This window comes from Petaurus breviceps, unplaced genomic scaffold, assembly GCF_028583685.1.
Source record: "Petaurus breviceps papuanus isolate PSGF00001 unplaced genomic scaffold, PetGlider_PUasm1.0 90895, whole genome shotgun sequence".
Classification (NCBI taxonomy): domain Eukaryota; kingdom Metazoa; phylum Chordata; class Mammalia; order Diprotodontia; family Petauridae; genus Petaurus; species Petaurus breviceps.
The window spans coordinates 26,566,022-26,578,337 of NW_027187372.1; the positions used below are offsets into that span (position 1 = coordinate 26,566,022).

At 48.0% G+C, this 12,316-nt stretch overlaps 1 protein-coding gene across 1 annotated transcript; it reads right to left on the bottom strand.

Annotated features, from left to right (window-relative positions):
• Positions 1-316: 316 nt before the first annotated feature.
• Positions 317-4,291, bottom strand: PHLDA3 (pleckstrin homology like domain family A member 3). The gene is made up of 2 exons (XM_069074549.1): positions 3,308-4,291; positions 317-659 (listed from the first exon to the last, which is right to left on the bottom strand). The coding sequence occupies exon 1, from the start codon at positions 3,752-3,754 to the stop codon at positions 3,374-3,376; it is 381 nt and encodes a 126-aa protein (XP_068930650.1). The 5' UTR covers positions 3,755-4,291; the 3' UTR covers positions 317-659; positions 3,308-3,373.
• Between the last annotated feature and the right edge of the window lie 8,025 nt (positions 4,292-12,316).

Here is a 12,316-nt window from a genome sequence, read left to right on the forward strand (position 1 = left end):
GGGAGGGAACAGGTATGAGGTCATGGGAGTACAGACAAGGGGCCTAGATGGAGGGTCCCCCAAGAGGACCTAAGCAGCAACAAGTCCCAAAGATTGGGAACTAAGCCCCATCTGTTCCATTCCCTTGGGATTGCTCCCCAAATGCAGGAGGTCAGAGACAGTCACCATGGCTCCTCTTGAAGGCACACTAGGCTGAGGCTGGCCCCACCTGCCTCTTTCACATGATCCTAGGAGTACCCAGCCCATGGTTGAGGGAACATCCTCTTCTTCACTGGGTGAGCACTGTGGCCCAGATTGTGACTGATGACAATCTCTTGGGTTGAGAAAATGGGATTGCACATGAGGAACAGAGGTTCTTCTGAGAGTAGTGAGAGGCCCTCAATAGCCCTTCTGGCCTCCTACTACCCAGGAGAGGGAGCAAATTGAAGACAGATAATTCAGAGCCGTCTGTGTCTCTATTGAAGGCAGTGACATTTCTGGAGCCTCCAGGGGCAGTATCTTCATTCTTAGTCCTTCCTGACATTCCACTCTCCTCCCCAGGAGAAGCAAAGCCCCATGGACACTATTTCCTTCTGCTCCTGCCCATTCATGAGTCCACTTCATTCATCCTGACCAGCAGGGACAGTTCAGGCTCCCCGGTTTCAGAAAGAGCTGGGAAGCTGAAGAGGGAGAACAATGGTTAGGGCTAGGCAACAACCCATATAGCCATCACCAGTAAGCAGAGGGCAATGTGAGGGAGGAAAGTGAGCCTGACACAGAAAACCTTGTGGGGGCAGGAGAGTACCTAGCAAGGATAAAATATTGTCTCTGAGGGACCAGAGCCATCCTTAATATTGGCTAAGACAACCACAATGGGGTTTGAGTTGTATAAGAGAGAGATTTTTTCAGACCCTCAAAGCTAACTCCACCTCCAGCCCTCTCCTTATTAAAGAGAGGAGAAACTGAGACTTGGATATGAAATTTTTAAGCAAAGAGAAAGCATAGAGTTCTCCCTGAAAAGAGACTGAAGGAGATTAACGCCTGGATTCATTAGAACTGAAAGGGACCTTCGAGAATTATTTAGTCTAACCCCTTCATTTTGCAGACAAGTAAACTGAGATCCAAAGAAGGGGAAAGATTTGCTCAAGGTCACTCTATGTCTTCATGGCAGAAGGCGGATTGGAATCGTGGTCTTCTGACTCCTAGCCTAGAAGTCTTTCTACCATATCGTACTGCCTCCTCCTCCTTTACCCTGAAGTCTTGTGCCTCCCTCCTTCCCCACCCCACCCCCAAGATGGATGGTATCTGGGGCAGAGGGCATTAGGCTGGGAGTCAAGTCTCCTGGGTTCTATTCCTGACACCCCCTCCCACCAGACGGGTTAGTTTCCCTTAAGCTTGCTCCATCTGCCCCTCCTCCTTCAATGGGTCATTGCTTCCCTGGGAATATAAAATGTCATGAAGAATGAATCATGATGTTGCCCTGTGGACCTGGTGTTTCTCTCTGCCCTTCTGCTGCACTATCGTGTCCAGCTTCTGCTCCTCTAGACCCCATGCCCACATACTGCCCTTATTCACTCTAAGCAAGACAATTTGTACAATCATTCTCCTTGCCCTCTGCCCTACCTCAGGCCTACCAGGGAGTACCCTGTCTCTTCCTGTCCTTTGGGGGACCCTGGGGAAAGGAAGTACCCATGAATCTCTCAGGACCCTGTCTGATTTCGTGTCCTGAGTCTGGGAACCCTGAGGGAGAAGCTGCCCAGGTCTACAAGATACACTCTCCCCACTTTTTGAAACCATCACATTTTTGGTCCACTCCATCCTACCTCTCTTAGACTCCTCTACCTATGTGAAGAGCAGTAGTTCAAAGTCCCTTTGGTCACTTTGATCCTGAGGGTCTCTGCCTTGGCAGTGAAAAGAGGGGAAAACTACCTCCTTTAACCACTGGCCAGGCCTGGTAGGATGCAGGGCATCCAGATTCTCTCTCTCTTATTATCTATATGTGTATGTGTGTGTGTCTCTCTCTCTGTCTCTGTCTGTCTCTCTCTCTCTATCTCTGTCTCTGTCTCTGTCTCTCTGTCTCTCTCTGTCTGTCTCTCTCTCTCTTTTCTTTGGGGTAGACAGCACCTGAGATGAAAAGTTTCCTTCCCTATACTGGCCAGGGTTTTAAGGTAAAGGATTTTATTCTGTAGCATATAAGTTTTATTTCTGAACCCTATCCCCGCCTCACTTCCTTTCTTACTGGAGATTGAGAGGTGGAGGAACAAGAAACTTGCCCTGGAAGTTAAAGCTTCTGAATCCTGATATCCTGTGCCCTCTACCTGTATCTCTTTCTTTCCTGTCCCTTCCTCTCCTCAATCAATCAAATCAAATGCTAAGGTCACAACGTATAGAGGAGAAGAGAACCCTCACCATACCCTATATACCTATAAATCTGGAGGAAGGGGAAATCCACTAACTGTGTGACACACACACACACACACACACACACACACACACACACACACACAAACCTTTCTGGGCCCAAGTTTCTCCATCTGTAAAATAAAGGCATTGGACTAGATGACCCAAAGGTCCCTTCCAGTTCATGACTTTAAATCTTTAATTCCACGATTCCAATACTGCCTGACATTCTGTCGTTCTTACATGGATAAAGATCCCAAGATATAGGGGTCTCAGTCCATCCCATTCCAATCCTCAGTCCATCAAATCTCCAGCCATCCTTAGATCCCTAGTTTAGGATGGACAAATTACTGAGGAGCCTGATCTGAAGCCCCTTCATCCTTTCATTTTCTTCTAAAGGTTTTGGCTGGTTACAATAGTCTGTGGGAACGGTCTATTCAAGGGTACCTAAAGGGAGGTGGGAGAAAGAGAAACTCTTGCCCCAGACTAGCATGATGGGCTGGACAGTCAGGGAAATACTACATGGACTACCTCAACCCATGAGATTCTTAAGGGTCTTCACCGACTAAAGATAGTGGTTACCCTGAGTGGGCCTTCCACAATGCCTGGAGGAAGTGGGAGATTGTTTGCCAGGTCCCCCTGGGTTCCTTTCTTTTATAACCAGACCCCTTACCTTTCATTTTAACCTGTGCCCTCAGCCAAAAAGTAGCGGTCCCTTTCTCGACTTGGCCCCCTGCCCTTTGGCTGTTTGCCAACAAGGAACGAGTTTAGGTCCTTTGTCACTGGATTCGTTGTTCACCCCCATTCTACTGTTACAGCCCGGACCCTGGGCCTGGTCAGGACTTCTATGCCCCCTGCCAGCTTCCCTGCAGATCAGGGGGAGAGGAGTTAATTGGTCTTTCCACCCCCACAGAGCCAGGTCACTAACCTGATACGGTTCCCTGGACGGGACAGACAGTGGGATCCAGGCGGAGCATGATGAGGGGGCCTGGGCCTAGGACACCAGGGTCCCTGGCCCAAGACTTTGCCGGGCTCGAACAGTCTGGATGGCCTGTTGGTTCTTGAACTTGACCAGACCCAGGGTGATCTGTGCGTTCCAGCCAGGGTCCTCGAGGGGGCAACGGAAGTCGATCTCCCCGCCGTCCTCGGTCACCAGGGTGAAGTAGATATGCCGCTCGGTGCTCTCCACGCACTCCACCGCCTTGATTCGATCGAAGCTGAGCTCCTTGGGCCGGCCGCCGGTGCCTTTGACCTCGAAGAGCTGCAGCCCCCGCTCGGTCAGCACGCACCGCTTCCGTTTCCAAAGCTGCAGCAGCCCCCCGCTGCGCTTCTCCAGCACCCCCTCCTTCAGCACCTTCGCTGCCGCTGTAGTCATCTGGGCTCTGAGCCCGTCTGCCTCCCAGTCCTCAGACTTTGGTCATGCCCCTTGGGACGGGCTCCTCGAGACCCCCGCCGACCACTTTCCAAGAGCAGCCTGGAAGTGGTAGGACAGACAACGGGGACACTACTCCATGTATCCCAGGACTGATTGCACTGGACCCCAGCCCTCGATCTGTCCCCTGCCTGCCTGTGTCCTGTGCCCCCGCTATATAGGAGCTGCCCCGATCTGTCTGTATCCTCAATGGACAGTCTTCTCTGCACACCCTTTCCGACGGCGCCCCTCTTTTCCCTTGACGCCGCAGCTGACAGTCCCCCTGCACCGATCTGTCGGCCCCTGGGCACCCAGAACCATAGGGCCCCGTGTCCGCGGCCCCGCTACGCTGGCTCGCTCCCCCGGCCTGCCTGTCTATGCACCCCCTGTCTTCTCCCTCCCCGTGCGCTCTGTCTGCTCGCTGAGCCGCAGCTCCGAGGATGTGCCCTTACTTGTTCCTCTCCTCTCCTCCCTCTCGGCCCCTCAGTGCATTCCTGGCCGGCTCGGCCCCGCCCCTCCTCGGGCCCGGCCCGGGCCCAGACACAGCCTCGGGGGGCGGGGCGGCAGCTGGGACTCATTCACAAACTGGCAGGCCCGGGGATCTGACCTGGGAGGGGAGGGGGGGAGGGGAGAGGGAAAGGAGGGAAGAGGAAGGGAGGGGTGAAGGAGAAATGAGGAAGGGGGTGGGGGGGAAGGGAGGTATCGCTTGTCCCAGCAGCCCAAGTCTTACATAGATGTCTTCTGCAACTTCTTGGGCACTCTTCCCCCCTCCACTCCTCAGCCCCTCCCCTCACCCGGTCCGGCCATGTGGCTAATGGCGTTAGACTGTGCTATTGGGGGTGGGCCTGCCGGGGCTGGGGGTGTGCCGTGGCAGTGGAGAGGGGTTTGGATGGGGAGTGCAGGGTTGGAGGGGCCTGTCAAGCTCTGGCTGGCCTCTGGTGCTTCCCGGTGTGTAAAATGCTTGCACATGCACCCTCACCCAGAGAAGCCCTTCTTTATTCACCTGCCAGTTTGGCCAGCTCCCCTCAAGGAAAGCCCAGAGTCAGCCTCGCATTTTCAGAGCAGGCTGTGGAGCCTAGATTGAGTCCTTTTTCCTTCCTCCTCCTATCTCCCCAGATTTTCCCATGCCAGATTGAAGACAATACTTTTGAACCAGGGGACAGGCTAGGCTTTGGGGTTGGGTGTGGAGGTAAGGGGGGTAAGGCACAAGCAAGGGTCTCAAGCAACTGTGGCTGCCTTGTTTAGGGATGGGGAGAAGCCCTTGGGCCAGGGAGAGGGTATGGGGCTAACACAGTCACTGTGCCGTTACCCAGGGCCCCCTTCTCTCCTTGCCTGATGGGTAAGAGAGGCCACAGATGGGCCTTCTGTATTGCCCAGAGAATACCTTGTACATTCAGTCGCTTTCACTTCTGAACTAAAATCTATCCCAGAATCTCTGACCTCAGACCCTGGGAGCTGACAATCTCCACCCTGCTCTCCTAGGCTCAGAGAGGGTGGGGTTGTGAGGTTCCCTTTGGGGATGCATTGTGAGAGAGAGATGGATTACCTCCTGGTTTTAGAGAATAAGATGCAGCCTGGTTTTAGAGAATAAGAAAGAAATGAAGGCCTCTTCCTATATCCTGTTTCTCTTCCCTGTAGGGAAGGAAGACCATATTGGGAGTGGGGCCTGAGAATAGGAACTTGATCTCCTGGGGTCTATTCCTGATCACCACCTCTTTGCCATATAACTTCACCTCCCCAGGCATTAATTTCTTAAAGGGCCTGGTAGCACAGTTCAACACATGTTAATAATAGATTATTACATGATTAATAATATATAATAATGTTGGTAATGAGGATTCCTAGTGTGAGCACCTCATGATTCTGTCCTTCTCTATGCCCCAGAACCTAACAGTGTAAGTACCCACAGTACTTACTTTGACTGAGTTGGCTTGGGCCCTTGGAAGGGAAAGAGCTGAAAGGCTATCTTTTCTCTGTGCAGAACTCTTGAGGTCTCTGCCCTTCCCTTCTTAGCAACTTGCAAGGATGGAACAGTGTAAAGAGTGTTTGGATTTGGAGTCAAAGGACTTAAGTTAAGCCAATAACTTAGTTATTGACAAACTGCCAATTGCTATCTTTGTGAACTTGGATAAGTCCCTTAACTTCTCTGGGCCTCAGTTTCCTCCTCTGCAAAAGGAAGAAATTGGACAAGATGACCTCTGAGGTTCTTTCCAACTCTAAATGTTTGATCTTGCCATGTGAGACTCTTCACCTAGAAATTCTACAGCTCCTTCCCTAGAACAGCTGGTCTGAGCCAGTGACTGCTGGTGAGAAGCGACTGAGACGGGGAGCCATTCTCCTGTAGGCAGGATCTGTGGCCTAAGCAGGAGGAGATGAGAAGGTCTCAGGTGTCCCTCCTTGTCCTGGCTATCCATCCAGTCCAGATACTTCAACCTCCCCACTTGGCAGATGGCACTGATGCCCTCCAGGGCAGGCTGAGATCTCCAAAATGCCAAGATACTAGGAATAGTGATCCAAACCTGAAACCTTCCTACCTCATAGAGGTCAACAGTTGGTTCAGTTATTATGCCTAAAGGATGCCCTGAAAAGAGGAATCGGCACTAACTAGCTTGAATCAGGAGACCTGGGTTTCAACCCCAGTTAGGTCAGTAACTGTGACCTTGAAAATAGTGTGACTCTCTGAGCCTCAGTTTCCTCATCTGTAAAGGAAGGGGACACTGAATGAGATCAACTCTAATAAGAACAACCAAAAGCATTTATTAGATACATAGTGTGTGCTAAGCACTCAGGTGCTAGAAATACAAAGACAAAAATCCAATAACCTCTGTCCTCAGGAGGCTTTCATTCTTCTGAATAAAGAATCTCTAACTTTCTAGCATCATAGTATTTAAATTTTCTTAGTCCAAGATACTATCACCCACTTGGAACAGACAGAGGCCCACCTTTCTTTTTCAGCCACTGCTCTGTATATTCGTCCTGGCCTAGGGTAGTAAGAAGGGCCAAAGGAAGGATGATTGGGAACTAAGAAAGGAAAAGGAATAGGATGGGGAAGTGGGATGGCAAAAAAAACTCAGGAGTGAGAAGAGAAGACAATTCAAGCCACAACTTATTTCATTCACTCTACAAGCATTTATTTCTTTAGAGTCTACTGTGTATGTGCCAGGCCCTGTGTTAAGATAAAAATGAAATCATCCCTGACCTCAAGGAGGTTGCATTCCATTAGGGGACATAACATAGACTCATATAAGTAAATGCAAAATTATTTTGAGGGAAGGCATTAGTAACTCAGGAGATCAGGAATAGATGCAGGGTCTTTGAAACCCAAGATTCTGGCCTCTGGTCTCATGATCCTGTGATAAGGGAGATCGTCTCACCCTGGATCTCTTTCTGGAATAGGCAACTCCCCTGTCAATATTATCCAGTGAGGACTCTGGCCCCAGGAGGGATCATTTGGGCCATTGGAGGGCCCAGAGGTATACGAGCTCTGGAATGGTGAACCTTGACTATAGCTAGTGCTCTCACACTCTCCCGGTCCTTCTTACCTCCTATATCAGACCCTCTGGCCACCTCCTAGGAACAGGGATGCTCCAGTTGACCTTCTCAGGGAATGTTGTCTGGCACAGTACCAGGCACAGAACAGATGCTTAGCAAACACTTGTTTACTTGACTTGTTGACTTGACACTGGACAGAATGTCCCTTGGCCTCTGCCCAGAGCTGGCCTACTTGTACTGCCCACCCAAAGTAGAAAGTTGATCTGACCCACCAGCACAGACTCAGGTCTGGGCTTTGCCCTCTGGTCTAGAAGAGAATTTCTCCAACTTGCACCCCAACTCCTCTACAAAATGGGCCCAGGATCTGGTAGAACTGAAACAGCTACAGCTTAGACCAGAGGGAGTAAATAAAGAATTAGTTCCAACATTCTCTCTGGCTTCTTAGAGGCTGGAAGGTAGGAGACCCTGAAGGTAAAGGTAAGGGTGAGCTTGGGGGTAGATGCCCCAGGAACAAACCAGAGCAGGGAAACAAAGGCAGAGGCAACCTGTTCATGAGGATAATTCAGGAATCCCCAGAGGAGAATCACAGGTGCTGATTTTCACCACTTGGCTTCAGGCCTTTCCTAGACCATCCACAGGGAGCAAACAAAACAGAGTCTATGGATGGGGGGAAGGGGTGGGGAATGGTCCTTTTAGCAAGTACAGAGATACATCCCCAGGGAAGCCAGGTAGATGGTCAGAATATCCAGGACGAGGGTGGGGAAGCTTCAGCCTTAAGGCCACATGTGGCCCTTTAGGTTCACGTGTGACCCTTTGATTGAATCCAAACTTCACAGAACAAATCCCCTTAATAAAAGGATCTGTTCTGTAAAACTTGGACTCAGTCAAAGGGCTGCACCCAAGGATCTAGAAGGCCACATGTGGCCTCAAAGCCGCAGGTTCCCCACCCCTGATCCAGGAGCTCAGGCACCGGTTATTCCCTCCTCTGTCAAGAGGGTAATTAATTACAACAGTGTAGGTCTCATCCTCCCTTCTGAGGGAGTCTGATTACCTGGGGTGGCTCAGCTCCCCCCCATCAATGTTCAGAGCATGGGGGGGAGGGGTTTAGATAAGCTAATTGACAACCAGCTTGGAAAAATGTCACGTTTCCTCAAAAGACACTCACCTAGGAAGGGCTTCACCTTTGCATATGAGACCTGAAAAAGCACAGAATCTCACAGCTGAAAGCAATCTCACTCCTACCAGGACAGGAACCCTAACTAAAAAGTCCTTGAAAAGTGGTCTCCCAACCTGTGATTGAAAACCTTGGGAGAAACTATAGGCTTTTACTTCTCTTTAAAGTGATCTTAGTTCCAAATGATGTCACCCTGGAAGGGGATTTATAGCATGTAGCAAAAAGTATTAAACTTGTATGTACTGAAAGGACCTGGATATCCTAGCACTTAATAGCTGTGTGACCTTGGACAAGTCACTTCTTCAAGTCTGTTTCTTCATCTGGAAAATGGGGATAATAAAATTTGCACTACCTACCTCATAGGGTCTTGTGAGGAAAGTGTTTTGTAACCCTTAAAGCACTATAAATGTGAATTAATTACATTTAAACCTGGTGACTCCCATTCCCACAGAAGGAAATCTCTTGACAAACTACCCCCAGCTAACCTGTTTTTCAATGATACCCCCATTCCCACCTCCCAGTGTGTCTCATGGACTTTGAGTCAGACAGGCCAGGTGACTGACTCCTCCTTACCCAGATGGGATGGGAAATGAACCTATTGCCTCCCAACCCACTCCCCCATATCCCAAAAGGCCAGTGACTTCTTCAATTTCCCTAAAATGCCTAAAGGTTTCTTCCTGCCCATTGTTGCTCTGGGCCCCAGTTCAACCAAGAGTAGTTTGAGAGACAGGATAAGCCAAAAGTCATTTGAGGAGTTGATGGGATAAGCCAAAAGTCACTTGAGGAGCTGGGCCTCTCCCTAAGTCTTCTCTTGCCCTGCCCACCTTCAGCTCCTCTTTGATGCCCCCGCCTTTGTTGGGGGCTGGGGTGGCTTTGGGATTTCCTCGGATCTCTGCTCCTGCAAAGAAAAAAAATGAGGGAATCAAAGTTTTGAGTTCTCTAAAGATCTGGGTTTTATAGGTGTAATTGCAACAGACTCCCCTGGCTGAGCCCTAACCCGCCCAGACTTGCTCTGGGGCCTGGCTCTCTCCGTGGAAATTCCCTCCCACTCAATGCTCTTTAATCACTTTCCAAACCAATAACTTTCCTGAGTCACCATAGATCCCTTTCGTCTAGCACCAGGAGAGCGTGGCTCCCCCCACCCCTTTATGACAGGCTGGGCCTGGACTTGAAGGAGCTGGGGCCTGCTTTGTGGGTCTGGTTAGGGCTTGTGGGGTTTCCCATGGTATCCTGGCACCTGGGTTCCAGGGATTCAGGGGCAAAGGTAGCTAAGACAGGGTGCCCTCAAATGACCCCGACTCCCCCATGTCCCTTGGCAAGGGGGCAAGGATCCCAGAAGCATTGAAAAGTATGGTCCTTTACCATTCTGTCATTTGGGGATAATTTAAGACCTAGAGCTGAAAGACTCTGTAGAGAACAGCTAATCAGGCTCCTAAATTTACAGCTGAGGAAACTGAATCTCATAGAGGTTAAATAAGCTGGGATTCAAGCCCAGTTCTTCTGACTCCAATACTGTGTTCTTCTTCCCACTGCCCCATGCTGCCCCATGGGTTTAAAGCAGGGGTTCTTAATCTGAAGAGTGGCAATTTTTAAAAGAATATTTTACTCACTGTATTTCTAGATAATTGGTTTTCTTGGAAATACTATGATTTTATGCATTTTTATATTTAATATTTATGTTTACCTTTATATTTTATGCATTTAAAAAACACTATTTTGAGAAAAGGTCCATAGGTTTCACTGGACAGCCAAAAGGGTATTTGGTGCAAGTTTAAGGACTTTTTAAAAGTCTAAATTCAATGACCTCTAAGGGCCCTAACAACTCAGGAGGTACTCCTGTCCTTGATGAGAGTATCCATTGGGAACTATAATAAAATAAAATGTAGATTTCTTGAAATAGATGAAAAAAACCTCAGTAATCTCAATATTCCAGCATTTGTGCCCATAGGTCACATTCCTACATTTTCAGGAATTTCATTTCTTCATCCTGGAGCACTAGAGACACTGGACACTGACCGTCCATCCATGATAAGGTCCAAAAATCTCAGCTAGCATTGACTGCCACAAAGTAAAGAACTCCTTGTCCACTATGACTTTTTATTGCATACAAGGGGGGAAATGGAAATAACCCCTCTATGAGAAAGCTGCCCAAATGCCTGTCCAGATCTATTTCTGACCCCTAAGGACTCTTTTTCAATGAGGCCTTGGGCATCATGATCTTTATGGCTCTTTCTGAAGAAAGATTATTGCACTGTCCTGAGCAGCTTCTAGCAGAAACCATCTAGCAGAGGAAGAATAGAGAGGCAAGTACCCAGCTATGTGTAAATGAGGAAGGGGACTCATAGGGCTTGTTGTTGAGAATCTGGACCTTTGCTGTGTGACACTGACCCAGGTTTAGGATTAATTAGAGAGGGAACCTCACTCACCCCTACACCCAAGGACCTAAGAATTAACCCCCTCCAGCCCTATATACTTTTCCAAAAGGCAATATGGTATAGTTGATAGAGCATTGAACTTCTGGTCAGGAAGACCTGGAATGAATCCTCCCTCAGACACTGGCTTTATGGTCCTGGCAAATTTCTGGGTACCAAATTCCTCATTTGTAAAATGGGGTTCAATGACCTCTAAGTTCTATTCCAGCTCTAAATCTGTGACCCTATGATTTTCCCCACACACACACCTCCATCTTTAGGTTCTTTTGGTCTCCTTCAGCTTTATTTGGTGATGTGGGGCAGATTTTTTGACCTGTTTTTCTTGCCTTAGTTGGATACAAGGAGAATGCTTTTGAGGACAAAGAGTGGAGGAAAAGAAAGAGGAGGAGGAAATTAAGAGGGTTGGATCTAGTTACCAACCATCACAACTATGGCCAGCTGTTTGAGCAGGCAGAGGAGGAAAAGAGGTGGCATCCTGTGTGAGAGGGCATGTAAGGAAATATGGGTGTAGGGAGAAGAGAATAGAGTAGAAATTATTGTATATCTCTTGCTACCTAACTTGAATTTTCTTTTTAAAATCTTCATTCACTTACTTATTTTTATAATGATTTCCCCTTTTCTCCCACTGTCCCCATTCCTAATTGCATCATATATTAAAAAAGAAAAAGCATATTTATAACAGCTCTTTCTGTGGTGGCAAAGAACTGAAAACTGAGGGGATGTCAATCAGTTGGGAAATGGATGAACAAGTTATGGTATGTGAATGTGATGGAATACTATTGTGCTATAAGAAATTATAAAAAGAATGGTTTCAGAAAAACCTGGGAAGACTTATGTGAACTGATACAAAGTGAAATGAGCAGAAGCAAAAGAACAATCTACATAGTAACAACAATATTGTAAAGATATTCAATTGTGAAACACTTGGTAACTACGATCAACACAATGACCCACCACAATTCCAAAGAACTCATGATGAAACATGCCATCTACCTCTAGATGGAGAGCTGATGGACTCAGATCACAAACTGGAGCATTTTTTCCTTTCTTTCTTTTTTTTTAGAACATGACTAATGCATAAATTTGCTTTGCATGATTATACATATTTGTAATGGGTTTTGTTTTTCTTGCCTTCTCAATGGGTTGGAGAGGAGGAGGGGGAGTGAGAAAACTTGGAACTGAAAAAAAATAATAAAAAAGTTTCTGTGCTATACATATATACATATATATTTACATATATATATGTGATTACTAGGATTTTGTGCCCATTGTGGGAAGGAAGAGTAACTTTTCATAACAAATATGCATAGAAGGAAGGGAGGGAGAAAGAGAAAGAGAGGGAGAGAGAAGAAGGAAGGAAGGAAGGAAGGAAGGAAGGAAGGAAGGAAGGAAGGAAGGAAGGAAGGAAGGAAGGAAGGAAGGAAGGAA

Bases quoted from the DNA above. Each gene is read 5' to 3' on its own strand.
- PHLDA3 (XM_069074549.1), bottom strand. From the start codon at position 3,754: ATGACTACAGCGGCAGCGAAGGTGCTGAAGGAGGGGGTGCTGGAGAAG.